At 36.2% G+C, this 22,049-nt stretch overlaps 1 protein-coding gene across 1 annotated transcript; it reads left to right on the top strand.

The window, feature by feature from the left end:
- The first annotated feature begins 9,316 nt into the window (after nt 1–9,316).
- LOC143236944 (transmembrane protein 184B-like) lies at nt 9,317–21,757 on the top strand. The gene is made up of 7 exons (XM_076475655.1): nt 9,317–9,490; nt 9,842–9,932; nt 10,607–10,682; nt 11,135–11,226; nt 18,559–18,728; nt 20,800–21,044; nt 21,127–21,757. Exons 2-7 carry the CDS (start codon nt 9,904–9,906, stop codon nt 21,400–21,402), a joined length of 888 nt encoding a protein of 295 aa, XP_076331770.1. The 5' UTR covers nt 9,317–9,490; nt 9,842–9,903; the 3' UTR covers nt 21,403–21,757.
- Nucleotides 21,758–22,049: the final 292 nt, after the last annotated feature.

Genomic DNA, 22,049 nt, shown 5'->3' with positions numbered 1-22,049 from the left:
TTGTCACGCGTCACCAGGTGAGTAGGGTTGACATTGAGTATCATTGGTTGTCCGCGGTCACCAGGTGAGTAGGGTTGACATTGAGTATCATTGGTTGTCACGGCGTCACCAGTTGAGTAAGGTTGGCGTTCCAGGATAATTAGGGTCATTCGATGTCAAATCATCCAGGGGCTGCAGGTGACCCCTTCAGAATGCCTTGAAAAATTCACATGTGCTCATCTACCCATATAATGAAAAATTTCCAAAGGTTAGATCAATATCTCTAAGAGTTTCTGATTTACAGCCCTGTAAAATTTAGTTAATTTGTTTTTATATTTGGTGAATTCATTTTCGGGCAACTTTGGTTGCTTAAAGCTGCAAGAGTAATGGTGGTAGAAGGCTGAAATTTGTTACACTGACCGAATTAATCCCGTAGAATTCAAAAATGGTCTAAAATCAAGTTTATCTCTCTTAGGATTTTCATAGTGAGGCAGTAAAATCACCTGAAAACCCAAAATCATAAAAAAAAACTGGTTTATTTAATAAGCCTTAGCTCTAAGATGTAATATGATACAAAGGTGAATTTTGTTTTCAAATTTCCTATAACATATCAGTTGATAAATCAGCAATTGTTGTAATTAAAAGTCTATTAGATCTTCTGTAAAAAATGTAGTTGCATACAACTTTTTATGATTTAGCTAAAAATAGCCATAATTCTGGCTACAGTTTAATTATGTCACCAGTTATTCAGCCTTTTCAGATTTTTACCATATATTCTTACATCCCTGAATATGATATACAAAAACAATCAGGATGGTGTTCAACCTACTTTTTGAGTAATAATTTTTAAAGTATCCTCTGTCCATACGTTGTTTACTTGACAAAAAAACTTCAATTCAGGTGTGTTACTGTGAACAAACATATCCATACAATTTTAAAATAATTTATGAATCCCATTGAAATATTCTAATCAGCCTTTACCATATATTCTTATATCTCTGAACATGATCTTCAAAAAAATCAAGGTTGTGTAAAATAATAAATTATCAAATTTAAGTGTCTGTGATATGTAACATTGGGCAAAGGACCACATTCAGGGCATTCATTTTTTTCTTGTCAATCAGGAATCAGTCCTGCAGAATTGTGTAAAGTTTGGTCTACTTGAGTGCTATGAAAAATACAAAACTGTGGCAGGTATTAAGTCACATCCTAGCTTTATTCTACCAACACATTCTATATGAGAAGGTGATGATGTGTACACAGTTGTAACTGTTGGTAGTAGCAGTGAAAGTGATGCTACAGCAGCTCAAATAGGGTCTAATGATAGCAATGACAATTATCAGCCAGGGAAATATGTGGCATGCATATACGATCATGAATAGTATGTGGGAAACATAAAAGATAGATCAGATGAACATTCTGATGTGTTGGTGTCATTTATGAAGAAATCAAGAAACGAACTGTTCTCATGGCCTGCAAGGTCACGTAAAGATGAAAGCTGGATTCCTTTCCAACATATTCTTTGTCTGATAAGTGCACCTACTGTGCAAGGAAGGAGTGTTCACCACTATGTTCTAAGTCAAAGTGATCTTAACATAATCAAATTCAAATTTCAGAAATTTATTCAAGCTATCTGAACAAAGCAATGTTTATTTGATGTTGTTAAGGCTAATTTATCACCAAAGCAGTTTTTGAAACATTTCATTGTCACGATTATTATAGTTTAGTGTGACTATAATCTTTCTCAGCTATTCCCTGTTGCAGCACTGTGCTTTTTGTGTCTGATTTACCTTTATATTTATTATATTATGAATCTTAAACTCAGCCATATCTGTAATGCACACACATATATTTGCATTGCCATGTGATCTAACTAATATGCCAATAAACTTGTTCAGAAATGAATTAATTCTTTCTTGTTTCTTACAACTTCATTATTTAACATTGTGAAAGGCTGGTTAGAATATTTCTATGGGATTCATAAAGTTCTGACAGGTATTTTCAAAATTGTATTGATATATTTGCACACAGTAACACACCTGAACTGAATTGTTTTTAAATAAAAAATGTATGGACAGAGGATACTTTTAAAAATTATAACTCAAAAGTAGGTTGAACACCATCCTGATTTTTTGTGATCATATTCAGAGATGTAAGAATATATGGTAAAAATCTGAAAAGGCTGAATAACTGATGACATGGCCAAACTGTGGTCTGAAGTAGGGCTATTTTAGCTAAATCATAAAAAAAGTTGCATGCAACTACATTTTTTTTTACAGGAGATCTAACATACTTTTAGTTACAACAATTGCTGATTTATCAACTGATATGTTATAGGAAATTTGAAAACAAAATTCACCTTTGTATCATATTACATCTTAGAGCTATGGCTTATTAAATAAACCAATGTTTTTATGATTTGGGTTTTCAGGTAATTTTACAGTCTTACTATGAAAATCCTAAGAGAGATAAACTTAGTTTGAGACCATTTTTTACTTCTGTGAGATTAATTCAGTCAGTGTAGCAAATTTCAGCCTTCTACCACCATTACTCTTGCAGCTTTAAGCAGCCAAAGTTGCCTGAAAATGAATTTGCCAAAGTACAAGAAAAAAATTACTTAAAGTTTACAGGGCTGTAAATCAGAAACTATTAGAGATATTGATCTAATCTTTGGCAATTTTTCATTATATGGGTAGATGAGCACATGTGAATTTTTCAAGGCATTCTGAAGGGGTAACCTGGAAATTTTCCAAAATCTGGATAATTTGACATGGAATGGCCCATTAGTTGTTGCATGCCACCTGGTAAGTAAGGTTGACATTTTTCATAAGATTCCAAATCAGTTGTTAAACTGTGAGATTGTTATATCATGTAGTAATTATGAGATAGGGTTAATATGGAGTGAAGGGTACCTTTATTTTGACGATAGTGTGTGTAGAAGTTTTTAAGAGAAAGTAAGCTTTGTGTGTAATATACAGTGTATTACTTCTATACTGTCAGGTTTTATGTATGAACTGGATTCTTTAGAACAGGTGAGTGTGAATTGTTGGCACTAAATTTCAACAAAAACAGCACAGAGTCCACTTGTTTTGAAATATTATATTGTAGGAATTAAAATTTGTATACAAATGGTTGTACTGTTGGTTACCACAACTGTATTAAGAGCTTTAAATAATTCTTTTTCATCATAGTTTATGCAGACTAGTTCAGTTACTTCAGAAAGCAGTTTACAAGAGGAATACTTCTTCTCTATTCTGTTATTGCAATACAATCTGTGATAATTTCACTTTAAAAGTTACCATTATACACACTTTATGACTAAATTCACAATAACATAGTCTACATCTCAACTGTTGAACTAAATTATTTATGTATATCCTGACTGCAGTCTAGAATATTCCACATACTGTAAGATATTATGATGCAATAATACCCAATTAAAACAAGAAAACTTGGATGGTTTCAGTAATATGACACAATAATATAACAATCCCCTCAGTGTGGACAACTGTACGTGGTGACGGGACCTCCCTGGGAAGGTTTCAGTTCTTTCAGTTTACCTCCTCTGGTATCTAAACATCCACCCATGTGTTTGCTGTGTGTGGTGAACTGTGAAGGGGAGAGAGGATCCTGGTGGTTGAGGGGTACAACCCTAACACACCACTTTGGCCTCAAATTCCTGTAGGCGGGCAGCCTTGGGGTGGTCTTCCTTGGATCAATTGGCTGGTCGACTTGGGCTATGGTCAATCAAGTACCAATGTTGGATGTTCTCAACAGGTGTTGTGGACATTGTATCTGATGCTGGCATTTGGGTATAGTGCTCATGAAACTCTGGCATTACTGTAGTACTCTGGCCTTGTTTGGCATTGTAGTGCTCCATGGTGGGTGGGGTCAGTAGTCACTGAAATATTCATTTTTTTTTTATGGATCCTCTAAATAAAAAATAAAATGGTGAAAAAAACAGTCCATAAGTAAACGACCACGTCTTGAAGATTCTGAGAAGCAATCTTCAACATCTATATCACCTGCTCTACCTGAATTTCTTACACTTTATTCTCTTTCTGACAAACCTTTAGGAAAAAATGTCTCCCTTTTTCATTCAGAAGGGACTTGCTGGCTCTACAAAGTCAGTAAAGAAGCTTCAATCTTGTGACATGGTGGGAACATCAACATCTTTAACACAGTGAACTCCTGTTGCATTCAAAAGTGATTGGGGATATACCTATTGAGCTTACACCTTATTCTACTTTGAATTCATCATGAGGAGTTATTGTTGAGAGTGATTTGAAGAACATCCCAGAGTCGGAGATTCTTGCTGGTTTCTCCACCCAAGGAGTTTCTGCAGTGAGGCGTATCCCCACTTGTAAAAGTGAATATATGATGCTGACCAGTGTCCTCATTATAAATTTACATCTCTGCATCCATCTCCCACCATTGAGGCAGGTTATCTTAATTGCAAGGTGCAGCCATACATTCCAGACTTTCTCGGATGTTTCCAGCATCAACAGTTTGGTCACTCGAAGACGTCATGTTGTGGTTCCATAATGTGTGCTTGTTGCAGTGGCAAGGACCATGATGCCTGTGAGTGTGAAATAGACCCTCATTGCATCAATTGCAATAGCTCTCACCTGTCTTACTTTTGTTCTTGCCTAAATGGTTGGAAGTAAAAGAGGTGCAGCATTTGAAAACGATTCATAACATTACGTATCTAAGGCTCGAAAGTTGCTGTCCACCACTTCATCTCGGATGTATGCTGCTGCACTTCATTCCACTACTACAGTGGGTGTGCAGAGGGATCTCTCTGTGCCTCCAAAAGAATCATTCTCAAACCAAATGAAAAGTCTTTTGATCTCCATGATTAAAGATAATGAATCAACTTCAACACCCATCTCTGTTCCTTACATACATTCAAGCAAATCCCAAGATCCATTTTCTTTGGTTCCGGGCACAGGCACTAACTACCTCGGATACATCTTCTCCCACCCTAAGATGCAAAACAATCATCTGTTCACGTCCTCAGTTGTTGGAATCCTCTTCCAACAGCAAAGATTTGCCCAATCAACCCAGAGCAGGATCCAATTGGTTGAAAAACCTCACTCAAATAAAGACATTGAAGAAAAAAGACGTGGTTGTAAACAGAAGGGTTCTTCACCAAATTCATCTACACATAAATAAAAATGGCTACCTTGATACAATGGAACTGTGGAGGTTTATGTTGTAATGTGGATGACATCAAAACACTGATTGCTTTCTACCATCCTGTATGTCTTTCCTTACAGGAAACATTTCTGAAATCTGCCGATACAGTCACCTTTTGGCAGTTTTCTTTGTACAGAAATGACAGGTTGTGTGATGGACAAGTGCATGGAGAAGTGGCATTGTTGGTTGATCAGCATGTGCCCACCCTGTCTTTGCCACTCTACACACCCTTGGATGCTGTAGCCATCCATGTTTCTTGGGTAATACCATCACTGTTTGTTCTCTCTACCTTTTGCCTTGAGAGACCAATGGTCAATCAGACCTTGGTGCTCTCATCAAACAGTTGCTGTCTCCCTTTTTTAATCCTGAGGGACTTTAATGGACATCATCCCCTCTGGGGGAAGTGCTGATATTAATGGGAGGGGTCGCTCCATACAGGATATGCTCTCTGATCACAACCTTCCTCTTTTCAATAGTAGTGCTTATTTTCATGCACCTAGTCAGTCCTTTACTGCTACTGATCTTTAAGATTGCTCCCTTCATTATTCTTCCATTTTTCTTGAAGGGTTGACAATAATTCACGAGGCAGTGATCATTTTCCTGTAATTTGGATAGAAATAGGCTGTGGTTGATGCCAACTGACCCGTGTGCCCCAGTGGAAGCTGGATCAAGTAAACTTGCCCTCTTTCACTGTTCTCACAGAACGTGATCTTGCCATTGTCTGTAAGCCATTAGTAGATGACTGTGTGGCAGCATTAACTGACTGTATTATACAAGCAGCTGCTCAGTGTATTCCCAAAACCTTGACACATTCTCCACGATATCCTCATCTGTGGTGGAATCCTGCCTGCCACATGGCACTGAAGCCTCAAAAACAGGCCTGGTATATTGAGTGGTAGCTAGAGACTGCTGTCAATCATTTATTAAAGTGGACCACAGCAAATGGCTTTAACTTTTCTCTCTAAAACTGTTTGCATGCACTTTTGCTTCCAATGGGGTATTTACTCTTGACTTGAACTCTGTATTGGTGAAGTTGAGCTGCCTGTGGTCCCTGAGATTAAGTTCTTGGGTCTTGTCTTTGACTGTAAGCTGACCTTTATACCACATATGAAGCAGCTATGGGTCAAATGTACAAGAGCACTGAAATCCTCCGTGTCTTCTTTTCTACCACTTGGGGAGCAGATCGACGTTCTATGTTAAAGATATATCGTGCTCTTATTCGATCAAAACTAGATTATGGATCACTGGTATATGGCTCTGCCAGACCATGACCTTAAAGATTCTAGATCCTATTCACCATCAAGGGGCTCTACACTGGGGCTTTCCGCTTCTTCAGTTCAGAGCTTATATGTAGAGTCTCACGAACCTTCTTTGCACCACTGCCATTTGCAACTGTCTTTACTCTATGCTTTGAAACTTTGTTCCTTACAGAGCATCCCACCTGTGGTTGTGTTTTGCTTCCTTGGTGGGCCATACCATCTTAGAACAGATGATCTGCCATTGTTCCTTTTGGCCTTTGAATCCAGGTGCAGTTGGGTGAATTGGGTCTGTCCTTGCATAATATTGCTGTATCCACTGGTCAACTCATCCTACTACAGCTTTTTACACTTCCCAAATATGACTTTAAGTCATCTGAGAAAAGCAGACACTCCGATTGGAAATACTGTCTATTATTTGCTGAACATCTTTGAAACCATCCTTCCATTCCTATTTATACAGATGGTTCAAAACCAGGTGACTGTGGGCTCTGCCATGGTTTGGTGTGGTTTGGGGGTTGTGCACAGAATCCCCTCTACAGCTTCTGTGTTCACTTCTGAATTATATGCCATTTCTCTTGCCCTGGATCACATAAAAGCTGAGCAGTGCTCAAACTGCACGATTTATACTGACTTCGCTCAGTTCTCTACTGGCTCTTGAATAAACTTCAGGTTAGTTTACACCCTGTTCTCGACGATATTCAAAACTGACTGGCCCATTTCTCTTTAACATCTACTTCTATCTCTTTTCTGAAGACTGGGTCATGTTGGTATTTGCTGGAACCAGGTTGCTAACACTGCAACTAAATCTATCTGCTCTGGCACTATCACTGCTGTGCCTGTTCCATACATTGACTATGGTCCTGTATTCAAGGCTTGGCTCCATGTGAGCTGGCATTTGACTTAGAGTGAGCAATGTGAAAACAATCTTTTCCAAATAAAACCCTATATTGAACTTTGGCAGTCTTGCTTCTGTAAGGATCAGAAAGAGGAAGTTGTTCTAACTAGACTAATTATTGGTCAGTTTTTAACTTCGTTGTTTTCTTGTGTGTGGAACTGATGCACCAGTGTGTAGTTTGTGTAACACTCATATCACAATAAGCTATATTTTACTTTCTTGTCATCATTACGACTCTCAACAACAGCACCATTTTAAACATGTTCTGTCCCTAGGTTTATCTTTAAAGTTAGACAGTGCTATTAGTGATAGTGACACTGTCCACATTAGAAATGTTTTTAGTTTCTTAAAGGCCATTAATCTTTTTAATGCTATTCAAGGTTTTTTAATTTATACATTTGACCTTTTTTAATGTGATTGCCTTTTAAGAATCAAAGTACATCTAGTTCGATTTCAAATTAAAAAATGGCCGTAACATCAAATAACTTAAAACCAGGACTGGAAAGGCCAACTTTAGGTGACTAACAGTGGTTATTGAACTTACCTGTTAGTCTTCCTGGCAAGTTATGATAATTACAATTATGCTACAGAAAGTCCTTTACAATTTGTGTAACTGTAGTTTTTCTTACTGCTGTAAACTAGATGTAAACATTAATTTTATGCTAGTTGTTTTTTTTTAACTTTGTTTTGTTTTACTTTACTTTTTGAATTTTACTAAATGTATTTTAATTTTAACTTTTTACCAGGTGTTCGATGCAGGTAGCCTAGCTAATTTGTGCTATAAAACACCAAATCAACCAACCAACCAATTCTTATTGATACAAATTGTTTAAGGACTTTGGGCATGTAGTTCAAAATTTTATCAGTTGAAACAGTTTTCACTTTCTGTTTTAATTAGGGTTTCATGCTCTTACAATTCTGTAACACTAGATATTTATTGTATTTCAAACTATGAAGTTTTAGTGATAGGTACTGAACAATACATGTTTTAGAAGCTTATGTACAGTAATGTTTTATAAATACACCGGCTGTGACCATCGTACGTACAGTAATGTTTTATAAATACTTCAGTTGTGACCATCGTGCATTACAATATTGTTTTATAAATGCTTCAGTTGTGACCATCGTACGTTCAGTAATGTCTTATAAATGCTTCAGTTGTGACCATCGTACGTACAGTAATGTCTTATAAATGCTTCAGTTGTGACCATCGTACGTACAGTAACGTTTTATAAATGCGTCTGCTGTGTCCATCGTACGTACAGTAACGTTTTATAAATGCGTCTGCTGTGTCCATCGTGCGTTGCAGTAGCGTTTTATAAATGCGTCTGCTGTGTCCATCGTACGTACAGTAACGTTTTATAAATGCGTCTGCTGTGTCCATCGTACGTACAGTAGCGTTTTATAAATGCGCTGCTGTGTCCATCGTGCGTGCAGTAGCGTTTTATAAATCGTCTGCTGTGTCCATCGTGCGTGCAGTAGCGTTTTATAAATCGTCTGCTGTGTCCATCGTGCGTGCAGTAGCGTTTATAAATCGTCTGCTGTGTCCATCGTGCGTGCAGTAGCGTTTTATAAATCGTCTGCTGTGTCCATCGTGCGTGCAGTAGCGTTTTATAAATCGTCTGCTGTGTCCATCGATGCGTTACAGTAGCGTTTATAAATCGTCTGCTGTGTCCATCGTGCGTGCAGTAGCGTTTTATAAATCGTCTGCTGTGTCCATCGTGCGTGCAGTAGCGTTTTATAAATGCGTCTGCTGTGTCCATCGTGCGTTGCAGTAGCGTTTTATAAATCGTCTGCTGTGTCCATGCGTGCGTTACAGTAGCGTTTTATAAATGCGTCTGCTGTGTCCATCGTACGTACAGTAATGTTTTAAAAGCTCTAGAATACACCTTGATTTTAATCATCTGTGGTATTGGTAAACCACAGTGTGATCATGTAGAAGTTAATATACACTAAGAATATTGCCTCATGTTTTATTTCATGTTCTTCTTACAGATTTATCAGTATCTAAGGTATTATTCTTGTCCAAGTGAACAGCGATGGATTGTAAGGATTTTGTTTATTGTACCTATTTATGCTTTTGATTCATGGTTGAGTCTACTCTTCTTCCACGACAGCTTCTATATTTACTTTGACAGTGTTCGAAACTGGTATGAAGGTTAGTACAATATTTATAGAAATATACTTTCCAACAGGTTTCATTTTCACTTATGTAGTGTAGTTAGGGTCTGTGATCTGTGTGTTTCAAGTAAAACTAATATACAAGATGTATCTTTATCATACCTAAATTTCTCTGACAGTTTGTTGGGAATAAAAATCAGCTTTAGCTTTAGAACCATTTTGTTATATATTACAAGAAGCCAGTTAATAAATACATGTTTTTTGGCAGATAAAATGTTAATTATTTGCCGATTTATAAAATTACTGAGGTAAATTAATATGTTAAACATGTTTTGGATTAAGCGTTTATTTACATGAACAGATAAAATATTATTTTAATTATTTTCAGCTTTTGTGATTTATAACTTCCTCAGTCTCTGCTATGAATATCTTGGAGGAGAAAGTAACATTATGACTGAAATTAGAGGAAAACCCATTAGGTGAGAGTTGTATAGGTGTTTACCTATAAATAATAGCAAAAACCCATTAGATGAGAGTCGTATTGGTGTTTACCAATAAATAACAGCAAAAACCCAAAAGGAGAGAGTCATTATAGATGCTTACCTATAAATATATATTATTTGTATTTTTATATAACTGATGGAAATAATTTGTATTTGTGAAAAGAACTTACAACTTTGAGCAGTCAGTATAGAGAATGAAAAGCTTCATATTTACTTTTGTTGATAAATTGATGGAAATTATAAATGTTTTACATTTCAGGTATTTCTTGTTTTACTAAAGAAATTATTTTGATGTATTTTTTTCCAACAAATGACATTCTCTAGTACAATTCTCAGTAACTATAGATGCATATGTATTGTATTTTTACAGGGACAAGTGTATTTATAAAATGTTTCATCTAGAGAAACTTTCTGTTAGGAAAATAAAAGAGTACATACAGTACTTTTTGTTTTTGTGTACTTGTTTTTATAAGTGAAGAAAACCCAACAATTATAAACAAAGTGTATTACAACTTTAACACTTTTATTTCTGTTATTATATAAATATTAATAAACATGCATGTTTTTCACATTCTAGAAGGTTGAACGTTTTTATTATTTTAAACAAACTTTTATCTTGAATATACAGTACTATTCTTGTGTCTTCCTAGATCTAGTTTCTTATACGGAACATGTTGCTTAACTGGGAAGAACTACACCATAGGTTTTCTACGATTCTGTAAACAGGTGGTTATTATAGTTTTTTATTCTGTAAACAGGTGGTTATTATAGTTTTTTATTCTGTGATAATTCATTTCTATCAGTGTCAGACTTTTAGTGGTTCATGTACAGAGAACTAACCTGTGAATTTATGTTGAAATATAGGTAGTATCTTTCATTTATTGAACTGATTTTCAGTTCGTGTTAAAGTATATTTAACATATTTGGTACATTGTGTACATTGTTTAGCAATTTTGTTGGTTATGTTGTGATTACGAATTTGACGTATTACAAAACAGATACATAATATGAACCCATAAAATCTGTATGTAGTTTTCTAATATCTTTAAAAGGTGATACATGGCAGTACAACATAATTGTGTAGTGTAAGAGAAATATTTAGGAGTTTCTTCCATTTTTTTACATACTTTTTCATCTTCTATGTTTTTTAGTTTGATATACTAATCTTATATTCCTAGGCCACACTCCAGTTCTGTGCTGTTAAACCACTGATGTCTGTGATAACGTTGATCCTGCAACCATTTGGAAAATACTCTGATGGGGATTGGAGGTAAACTATATTAACATATAAGATGCTGACGAAACTAGAGGTGCACATGAAGTGGTTTAACATTGTGAAGTTCTGACAAAACTAGAAGTATACATGAGGTGGATTAACATTGTGATGAACTGACAAAATTAGAAGTATACATGAAGTGGATTAACATTGTGAAGTACTGAAAAAACTAGAGGTACACACATGAAGTGGATTAACATTGTGAAGTACTGAAAAAACTAGAGGTACACACATGAAGTGGATTAACATTGTGAAGTACTGACAAAACTAGAGGTACACGTGAAGTGGATTAACATTGTGATGAACTGACAAAACTAGAGGTACACATGAAGTGGATTAACATTGTGATGTACTGACAAAACTAGAGGTACACATGAAGTGGATTAACATTGTGATGTACTGACAAAACTAGAGGTACACATGAAGTGGTTTAACATTGTGAAGTACTGACAAAACTAGAGGTACACATGAAGTGGTTTAACATTGTGAAGTACTGACAAAACTAGAGGTACACATAAGTGGATTAACATTGTGAAGTACTGACAAAACTAGAGGTACACATAAGTGGATTAACATTGTGAAGTACTGACAAAACTAGAGGTACACATGAAGTGGTTTAATATTGTGAAGTACTGACAAAACTAGAGGTACACATGAGGTGGTTTAATATTGTGAAGTACTGACAAAACTAGAGGTACACATGAAGTGGATTAACATTGTGAAGTACTGACAAAACTAGAGGTACACATGAAGTGGATTAACATTGTGATGTACTGACAAAACTAGAGGTACACATGAAGTGGATTAACATTGTGATGTACTGACAAAACTAGAGGTACACATGAAGTGGATTAACATTGTGATGTACTGACAAAACTAGAGGTACACATGAAGTGGATTAACATTGTGATGTACTGACAAAACTAGAGGTACACATGAAGTGGTTTAACATTGTGAAGTACTGACAAAACTAGAGGTACACATGAAGTGGTTTAACATTGTGAAGTACTGACAAAACTAGAGGTACACATGAAGTGGTTTAACATTGTGAAGTACTGACAAAACTAGAGGTACACATGAAGTGGTTTAACATTGTGAAGTACTGACAAAACTAGAGGTACACATGAAGTGGTTTAACATTGTGAAGTACTGACAAAACTAGAGGTACACATGAAGTGGATTAACATTGTGATGAACTGACAAAACTAGAGGTACACATGAAGTGGATTAACATTGTGATGAACTGACAAAACTAGAGGTACACATGAAGTGGATTAACATTGTCGACCCCCTTGATTCCTGTATGTGGTGAGGGGACCTCCCAGAGAAGGTTCTGTTCTTACAGTTACCTCCTCTGGGATTTAAACATCCACCTGCATGTTTGCCTGCATGGTAACCCATGAAGGGGAGGAGAGAATCGTGGTGGTTGAGGGGTCCAACTCTAACACACCACTTTGGCCTTGAATTCCTCTAAACGCGCGGTCTTTGGGTGACCCCCCCAGGTTCAATCGGCTAGTTCATTTGGGCCGTGTCAATTAAGTATCAGCATAGGATGTCCACAACGGGAGATGTGGACATTGTGTCTGACACTGGTGTTCAGGGATACTGCTCATGAAACCCTGGCATCGCTGCAGTGCCCTTAAGGCACTGTAGTGCGTTCCCTTGTAGTTCTCCATGGTGGGTGGCGTCAATGGGCACCAAAAAATTTTCTATTTATTATGGATACTCCTAAAACAAAAAGAATAACACAACTTGAAACCATTGAGAAAACCCAACTACTGGAAAATGATAACACATTGATGAATCTGTACAGCCTAACTCACCACTTGAATCTGTCATGCGATTCTTAATTGTGTATTCCTTAAGGGACAAACCTCTAGGACAGATGTCCCCAGTTTTTATTCAGAAAAGCTTGCTGGCTCCCATAATTCAGTAAAAAAGCTACTTTCTGGTGACATCTTAGTGGAAACATCTTCATCACAGCATTCCAAACTAGTCCTGTCATCAAAGGCCTTGGAGGGACTATACCCATTGAAGTTACTCCTCATTCCACTTTGAATACTTCCAGAAGAGTCATAGTTGAAAGAGATTTAAGGACTGTCTGTGAATTGGAGGTCTCGCCAGCCAAGGTTTCACAGCAGTACGTCAAATCTTCATTCAATAAGATGAACTTCTGGAACCAACAAATGTTCTAATACTAACATTTACAGTACCACATCCTCCCACCACAATAAAGCAGGATATCTGAATTGTAAGGTGCAACCTTATATTCCAAATCCTGTAGGGCGTTTCCATTGTCAGCGATTTGGTCATTCAAAACAATCTTGGCGTGGTTCCTGTGGATGTTGTGGTGATAAAGACCACAATGCCACGAATGCCAACTCGAACCACATTGTATAAACTGTAATGGTGCGCATCCTTCTCATTTTACCTCTTGCCTAAATGGGTAGAAGAAAAAGATGTACAATGTCTCATGATAGTTAACAAGCTCACTTACACAGAGGCTTGGAAATTATTATTACCTATTCCATTCAGAACTTATGTTGCTATAATCCGTTCTGCTACCACAACAGGAGTCCAAACAGACCTTACCCTATCCCCTACACAATCTTCACCAGCAATGAAACACTTCCCAAAATCAACACAGTTCACGAATCAGTGTCTCCTTCCTTCTCTCTCCTGACCGTACCTTCCAGTCATTGCTGAACTTCATCTTTTTCGAGTCAAGATGTTTCCATGGATTCTCCCTCTCTTGATACCCCAAATATTAAACAAACCACTCATCCGCACCCTCAATCATTAGTACGTGTACAGATGAATTCAGACTCGACCATTCGAGCTAGAGCAGGATTCAAAGAGGGTAATAGACCCACATCCAATAAAAAAAAAAAAAATGAAGTTGTAAGCAGAAGGACTCTTTACCATCTTCTCCTCTGAAATAATTACACATGGCCACACTAATCCAATGGAACTGTCAAGGTTTCCAATCAAATGTGCTGATATCAAAGATCTGCTTGACTTTTATCATTCCATGTGTCTTTCTTTGCAGGAAACATTTCTACAGCCTACAAATACAGTTACTATCCACCACTATTCATTATACCAGAATGACAGGCTATGTGTAGGACGAGGACATGGGAGAGTTGCATTGCTTGTTGATCAGCATGTGCCCACCCGGTCCCTGTCATTGACCACACCCTTGGAGGCAGTAGCCATCTGTGTCTCCTTGGGTTGTATCATCACTATTTGCTCTCTATACCTTACACCTAAAATGCATTATAATCAATCGGACCTAGCTACCTTCATTGAGCAACTGCCAACCCCCTTTTTAATTTTGGGAGATTTCAATGGGCATATAATCCCTTCTGGGGTGGCTCCTGTATTGATATGAGTGGGCGTGCCATAGAGCATATGCTCTTGAACCACAACCTTGGCTCTTACACACATTTTCATGCACCCAGTCAGTCATTTACAGTTATAGATCTTTCTGTCTGTTCTCCTTTGCTACTCACTCACTTTTCCTGGGAGGTTGACATCAATCCACGAGGTAGTGATCATTTTCCCATCATCTTATGAGAGATTGGCTGTGATCAGTATCACCATGTACCTTGGTGGAAGTTGGTCCAGACCAACTGGCCTTATTTCACTACTCTCTCGGAACTGGATCCTGCCATCTTATGTAACCAACAGTATTATACATGCTGCTACTTGATGCATTCCTAAAACCTCGACATATTCCCCACGGCATTCCCACCCTTGGTGGAATTCTGCCTGTTCTATAACATGAAAAATTCAGAAATGTGCTTGGGATAAATTTCGAAGATACCCCATGCTCTCAAACCACATTGCATTTCAGCAAGCTTGTGCACATGATCAGCAAGTTAGATGTCAAAGCCAGAAGGAATCTTGGATTAAATACATCTCCAGCAATTTGTCAACCACCAGCACAAAAGTTATATGGGATAAGATCCAGAGGGTGAGTGGAAGATATACTTCTGCCCCCCCTCTCTAACTTAATATCTGATGGCCATGAAGTTGCAGATTCACAGAGCATTACCAATACTCTTGGGGACTGGTCTTGTGTATCTAGCTCTTCGAACGTATCCCCTTCCCTTTTAACCATTAAAACACAGGCAGAGCATCTGCTTCTGTCCTTTTCAACTGACCATTCCTATGACTACAATTGCCCTCTTACATTATGGAACTCAAACTTGCTATTCATCGGTCTGGGAATACATCAGTTGGACCTGATAATATACATTATGAGATGTGACACCACCTTTCTCAGAACTCCCTTACTACTCTCTAGCTGCCTTTAATCAGATATGGCAGGAAAATGTCTATCCAGATGCTTGATGGCAAGCTATCATACTCCCTATTCTGAAACCTGTGAAGGATCCGACGATTCCTTCAAATTACTGTCAAATTGCTTTGACAAGTTGTCTCAGTCAGATCTTGGAGAGGATAATCAATGCCCGCCTCGTTTGGTTTCTTGAATCAAACAACCTTCTCTCACCTACTCAGTGTGGGTTTCAAAGACAATGCTCAATGATAGACCACTTAATTTACCTTGAAACATCAATCAGAGAAGCTTTTTTAAGGCGACACCATCTTGTTACTGTTTTTTTTATTTATAACAAGCTTACATTACAACATGGAGATGTGGCATCTTACGAGACCTCTACTCATATGGATTGCGTGGAAACTTACTCATTTTCATCAAGCAGTTCTTAATGAAATGCTGATTCTAAGTCCGTGTAGGCTCAACACTTCCTCATTTTTCCCACAGGAACGTGGAGTCCCTCAGGGCTGTATTCTGAGTGTCACAGTTTTCATTATAAAGATTAATGCCATCAGTGAACAGCTCCCCCTAAAGATGCAAACAGTCCTTTTGTTGATGACTTTCACATCTCCATGTCAGTCATCAAACATGAGGTATATTGAACAGCAGCTACAAACTGCAATCAGCCAGATACTGAAGTGAACTATGGCAAATGTTTTGAAACTTTCACTCTCTAAAACCGTTTGTCTACATTTCTGCCACAAACTGCCACCCAGATCCAGAACTTTGTCTTGATGATGTTGTACTTCCTGTCGTCCCTGAGGCAAAGTTCTTAGGTCTTATATTTGATTGTAAATTAAATTTTATATCGCACATCAAGTAACTTCGTATCAAATGTCTAAAAGTATTTAACATTCTACATGTCCCCTCTTCTACTTCTTGGGGAGCATATCGATATTTCATGCTAAAAATTTATTGTGCCCCTGTCCGATCCAAAGTTGACTATGGGTCTGTGGTTTATAGTTCTGACAGAACCTCAGCACTGAAAATGTTGGATCCTGTCCATCACTAGGGGCCTTGGCTTTGCATTGGAGCTTTTTATACTTCTGTGCAAAGTCTGTATGTGTAATCTCATGAATCCCCTCTATATATTCACCATTTGCAACTGTCTCTAATGTATGCTTCCAAACTTCAATCCTTACTACAGCATCCTACCTGGAGTCGTGTTTTTCCAACCACAATGGAACACTGTTTCATAACAGAAAATCTGCCATTGTTACTTTTAGTCTTTTTATCCAGGTGCAATTAAAAGAATTGGATTTATCTTTGAATAACATTGCAGGTTCTTCATATCAGCCTATTTCACCATGGTAAATTACTGTCCCCAATTGTAACCTATCTTTGAGTCATCTGAGGAAAGCAGACACACCTGATTGGAAATATCGCTCTTTCTTTGCTGAACATCTTTCATATGATCCATCCATTCCTATATATATACAGATGGTTCCAAATCAGGTGACTCAGTGGGCTCAGTCATGGTTTGTGACAGTTCAATTGTGGAACACAGATTCCCCCTACAATTTCTGTTTTCACTGCCAAATTGTATGCCATCTCTCTTGCCTAAATCATATTGAAATAATGCAATATCATTCCATGATAGTCACCACCATCTTTTCATCAATATCGAAAACAAACTGGCCCATCTTTCTCTCTTATCTGTCTCCATCCAATTCTTTTGGATACCAGGTCTTGTTGGTATTTGTGGGAATGAGCTGGCTGAAAGAGCAGCAAAGTCTGTTTGTTCTGGATCTATTACCCCAGTACCAATTCCATACATGGACTATGGTCCAGTTATCAAATCCAGACTGTACACCAGATGGCAGGCAATCTGGAATGAGCAACACAATAACAAGCTTTTTCAAATCAAACCTTCTCTAGGTCTTTGGCCCTCTTGTAAGGATTGAAGAGAGGAGGTTGTTTTGGCATTGGTCACAGTTTAACCCACCACTTCCTTTTATCTGGAACTGCTGCACTAATGTGTGGTCTATGTGGCACTCAGATCACAACCATCCACATTTTATTATTATACTGTTGTTACAACCTGGAACGACGACACCATTTTAAAGATATTTGTAAGGCAGGTTGCCCATGACTTTGGCTCATGTTATAGGTGATACTGCCTATCTCACTCATGTTTTTACATTTCTAAGAGCCAATGGTCTTTTATACTTAATTTAAGGTTTTTTATCGGACTATATAGTGTTTTAGCATGATTTCTTTTACATGTTTTAATGTTTTAACACGATTTCTTTTACACATTTCAATTTTTATTTTGACTTGAACCCAGGACTAGAAAGGCCGACTTCAGGTGACTGAGTACAAAATAAATCTTTATGCTTCAGTCTTCCTGGCAAGTCTTAATTTTACACATTTTAGTTTTTTTTTTCTTTTGAACTGAACCCAGGACTGGAAAGACCAACTTCAGGTGACTGTCAGCAAGGGTGTACTTCTTGCTTCAGTCTTCCTGGCAGTTCCTAATTTTACATATTTTACTTTTCACCTTAACTGCCCTATACGTATACTGTACCACATCTTGTCTGGCACAAATAGCCTTGTAGCTTTGTTCCAAAAAACGTTGAATACCTACCTAACTACCTTAACATTGTGGTGTAGTGACAAATCTAGAGGGTATATATGAGGTGGTTTAACATTGTGGTGTAGCGACAATGTTACTTGACAGAGTTTCTTATATAAAATAACTTCAACCAATACCTTATATACAAGTTTATGGATAGTTTTATGTTAGAAGTTCTGTTTAATGTGTACTGAAATAAAAAGTGGAGTAAATAACTTTTAACATTCCTGATAAATTCAGTTATCTGAAACTGTTAATAAAGTATTAATCACCACAGAAGATGATCATTGGTTTTGTCATTTGATCTAATTAAATGTTTAAGAATGCTGTTTTTAGGTACATTGTTAGTTATTAATGTTAATCTAATATCAGAACAGGTACTAATATTTAGTGTTGTATTATACAACAGGGCTGATAGTGGATATTTGTACATCACTATAATTTACAACATCAGTGTATCTCTGGCTCTGTATGGACTAGTGTTATTTTACTTTGCTACCAAGGAGCTTTTATCTCCCTATAAACCAGTATGGAAATTTTGCACAGTTAAATCAGTGATATTTCTTTCATTTTGGCAAGGTAAGAAATTATATTATACTGTGATTGTGTTATTAACATATAATTACAAAGCTTCCAATCAGTAGTTACATTATAAAACGGGTATTATATTGTGATTGTGCCATTAACATATAATTACAAAACATTCAATCGGTAGTTACATTACAAAATAGGTATTATACTGTGATTGTGTTATTAAAATATAATTACAAAACATTCAATCGGTAGTTACATTACAAAATAGGTATTATACTGTGATTGTGTTATTAACATATAATTACAAAGCTTCCAATCAGTAGTTACAATATAAAACGGGTATTATATTGTGATTGTGCCATTAACATATAATTACAAAACATTCAATCGGTAGTTACATTACAAAATAGGTATTATATTGTGATTGTGCCATTAACATATAATTACAAAACATTCAATCGGTAGTTACATTACAAAATAGGTATTATATTGTGATTGTGCCATTAACATATAATTACAAAACATTCAATCGGTAGTTACATTACAAAATAGGTATTATACTGTGATTGTGTTATTAACATATAATTACAAAACATTCAATCGGTAGTTACATTACAAAATAGGTATTATACTGTGATTGTGCCATTAACATATAATTACAAAACATTCAATCGGTAGTTACATTACAAAATAGGTATTATATTGTGATTGTGCCATTAACATATAATTACAAAACATTCAATCGGTAGTTACATTACAAAATAGGTATTATATTGTGATTGTGCCATTAACATATAATTACAAAACATTCAATCGGTAGTTACATTACAAAATAGGTATTATACTGTGATTGTGTTATTAACATATAATTACAAAGCTTCCAATCAGTAGTTACAATATAAAACAGGTATTATATTGTGATTGTGCCATTAACATATAATTACAAAACATTCAATCGGTAGTTACATTACAAAATAGGTATTATACTGTGATTGTGTTATTAACATATAATTACAAAACATTCAATCGGTAGTTACATTACAAAATAGGTATTATACTGTGATTGTGTTATTAACATATAATTACAAAACATTCAATCGGTAGTTACATTACAAAATAGGTATTATACTGTGATTGTGTTATTAACATATAATTACAAAACATTCAATCGGTAGTTACATTACAAAATAGGTATTATACTGTGATTGTGTTATTAACATATAATTACAAAGCTTCCAATCAGTAGTTACAATATAAAACGGGTATTATATTGTGATTGTGCCATTAACATATAATTACAAAACATTCAATCGGTAGTTACATTACAAAATAGGTATTATACTGTGATTGTGCCATTAACATATAATTACAAAACATTCAATCGGTAGTTACATTACAAAATAGGTATTATACTGTGATTGTGTTATTAACATATAATTACAAAGCTTCCAATCGGTAGTTACAATATAAAACAGTTATTATACTGTGATTGTGTTATTAACATATAATTACAAAGCTTCCAATCAGTAGTTACAATATAAAACAGGTATTATATTGTGATTGTGCCATTAACATATAATTACAAAACATTCAATCGGTAGTTACATTACAAAATAGGTATTATACTGTGATTGTGTTATTAACATATAATTACAAAACATTCAATCGGTAGTTACATTACAAAATAGGTATTATACTGTGATTGTGTTATTAACATATAATTACAAAGCTTCCAATCAGTAGTTACAATATAAAACGGGTATTATATTGTGATTGTGTTATTAACATATAATTACAAAACATTCAATCGGTAGTTACATTACAAAATAGGTATTATACTGTGATTGTGTTATTAACATATAATTACAAAACATTCAATCGGTAGTTACATTACAAAATAGGTATTATATTGTGATTGTGCCATTAACATATAATTACAAAACATACAATCGGTAGTTACATTACAAAACAGGTATTATATTGTGATTGTGCCATTAACATATAATTACAAAACATACAATCGGTAGTTACATTACAAAATAGGTATTATACTGTGATTGTGTTATTAACATATAATGGTACCTTCAGCTCTATTTCCTTCTCTTATTTAATTTAGGTGTAATTTTGGCAATACTGGAGAAAGCTGGGGTGATTTCCCCTATCTATTCAAACCAGGGGATATCCATGGCTAGTGTTGGAACTGTGTCTGCTGGCTACCAAAACTTTCTTATTTGTATTGAGATGTTTTTTGCCTCACTAGCGCTACGATACGCCTTCCCATATCAAGTATATATGCAGAACTACCACCGGGAGTCTCAGGGTCGTTCTGTTACTATGCAGAGTATCTCCAGCAGCTTGAAAGTAAGTATTTTTCACACATTGTGTTAGAATAAGAGATCTTCAATGTTTTATTTTAATGGTGGATGCTTGTTGAATCTTGTAGGAGACCATGAACCCAAAAGACATAATGAATGATGCTATCCACAATTTCCACCCACAATACCAACAGTACACCCAGTATACTGCTCCACCTCCTGCTCTGGGTCATCGTGGGGTCGTGCAAGGAATGAGGATTGCCAGTATGGAGGATGAGAACATGGACAAAGGGTCTCGTGGCCCTCACCAACCACCTGTCATCCCTGGACGTCAGGTCCCTCCGACAAACCAGGGCTACACTGAGAAAACAACGCTGTTAAGCTCGGATGATGAATTTCAGTAACTTTTAACTTGGTAGGAAATGGTGGTACTTTTACATTGATACTCGAGAGCTTGTGGCAGAAACTGCTTTAAATCACGTGGTTTCAGTTTTTATATTATTTCATTTCGATCTTATGAGAGTGTTTAATTTTTTTGTTGTAGCTAGTCAGCCTGTAAATGTTCATGACAGAATTGAAAAATAAGATAGTGTTTAATCTACCAACTGTACTTACAATATGTTGTCTTTTATTTTTCACTGTAATTTAATGATTCACTGTGTAAATTGCTCCAAATTGTAGAAGTGATAAGAAAAAAGTCTTTATTAAAAATGTGAGAAAATAAATAAATAAATAAATAAAAATGTTTTTTGTGAAGAACTTTCAGTGTTATTTAAACCAAGAATAGTTTAAATAGTACATCAAAGTCATGTGGAACATCAACAGTAAGGCTGAAAGGACATTACACTGATGAATTAATATTAGATTAAGTTTTTATACATGGAAAGCATGTAAAGCCACTTTTTAACAATGGTTTCTCATGTCACAAATGGGGAAGGATGGTGGGACACTTCTCCATCATGATTTAATCGTCCATTATAAGCCTGGAATCGTTGTCTTGCTCATAAACGCAACAGTTTTACGTCCTTTCAGCCATGCTGCCTCCCTCCAG

Source organism: Tachypleus tridentatus, chromosome 13, assembly GCF_004210375.1.
Source record: "Tachypleus tridentatus isolate NWPU-2018 chromosome 13, ASM421037v1, whole genome shotgun sequence".
In the NCBI taxonomy this organism is placed as follows: Eukaryota; Metazoa; Arthropoda; class Merostomata; order Xiphosura; family Limulidae; genus Tachypleus; species Tachypleus tridentatus.
Note: the sequence above shows the minus strand (reverse complement) of the source record. Positions and strands in the feature narration are given on the sequence as shown.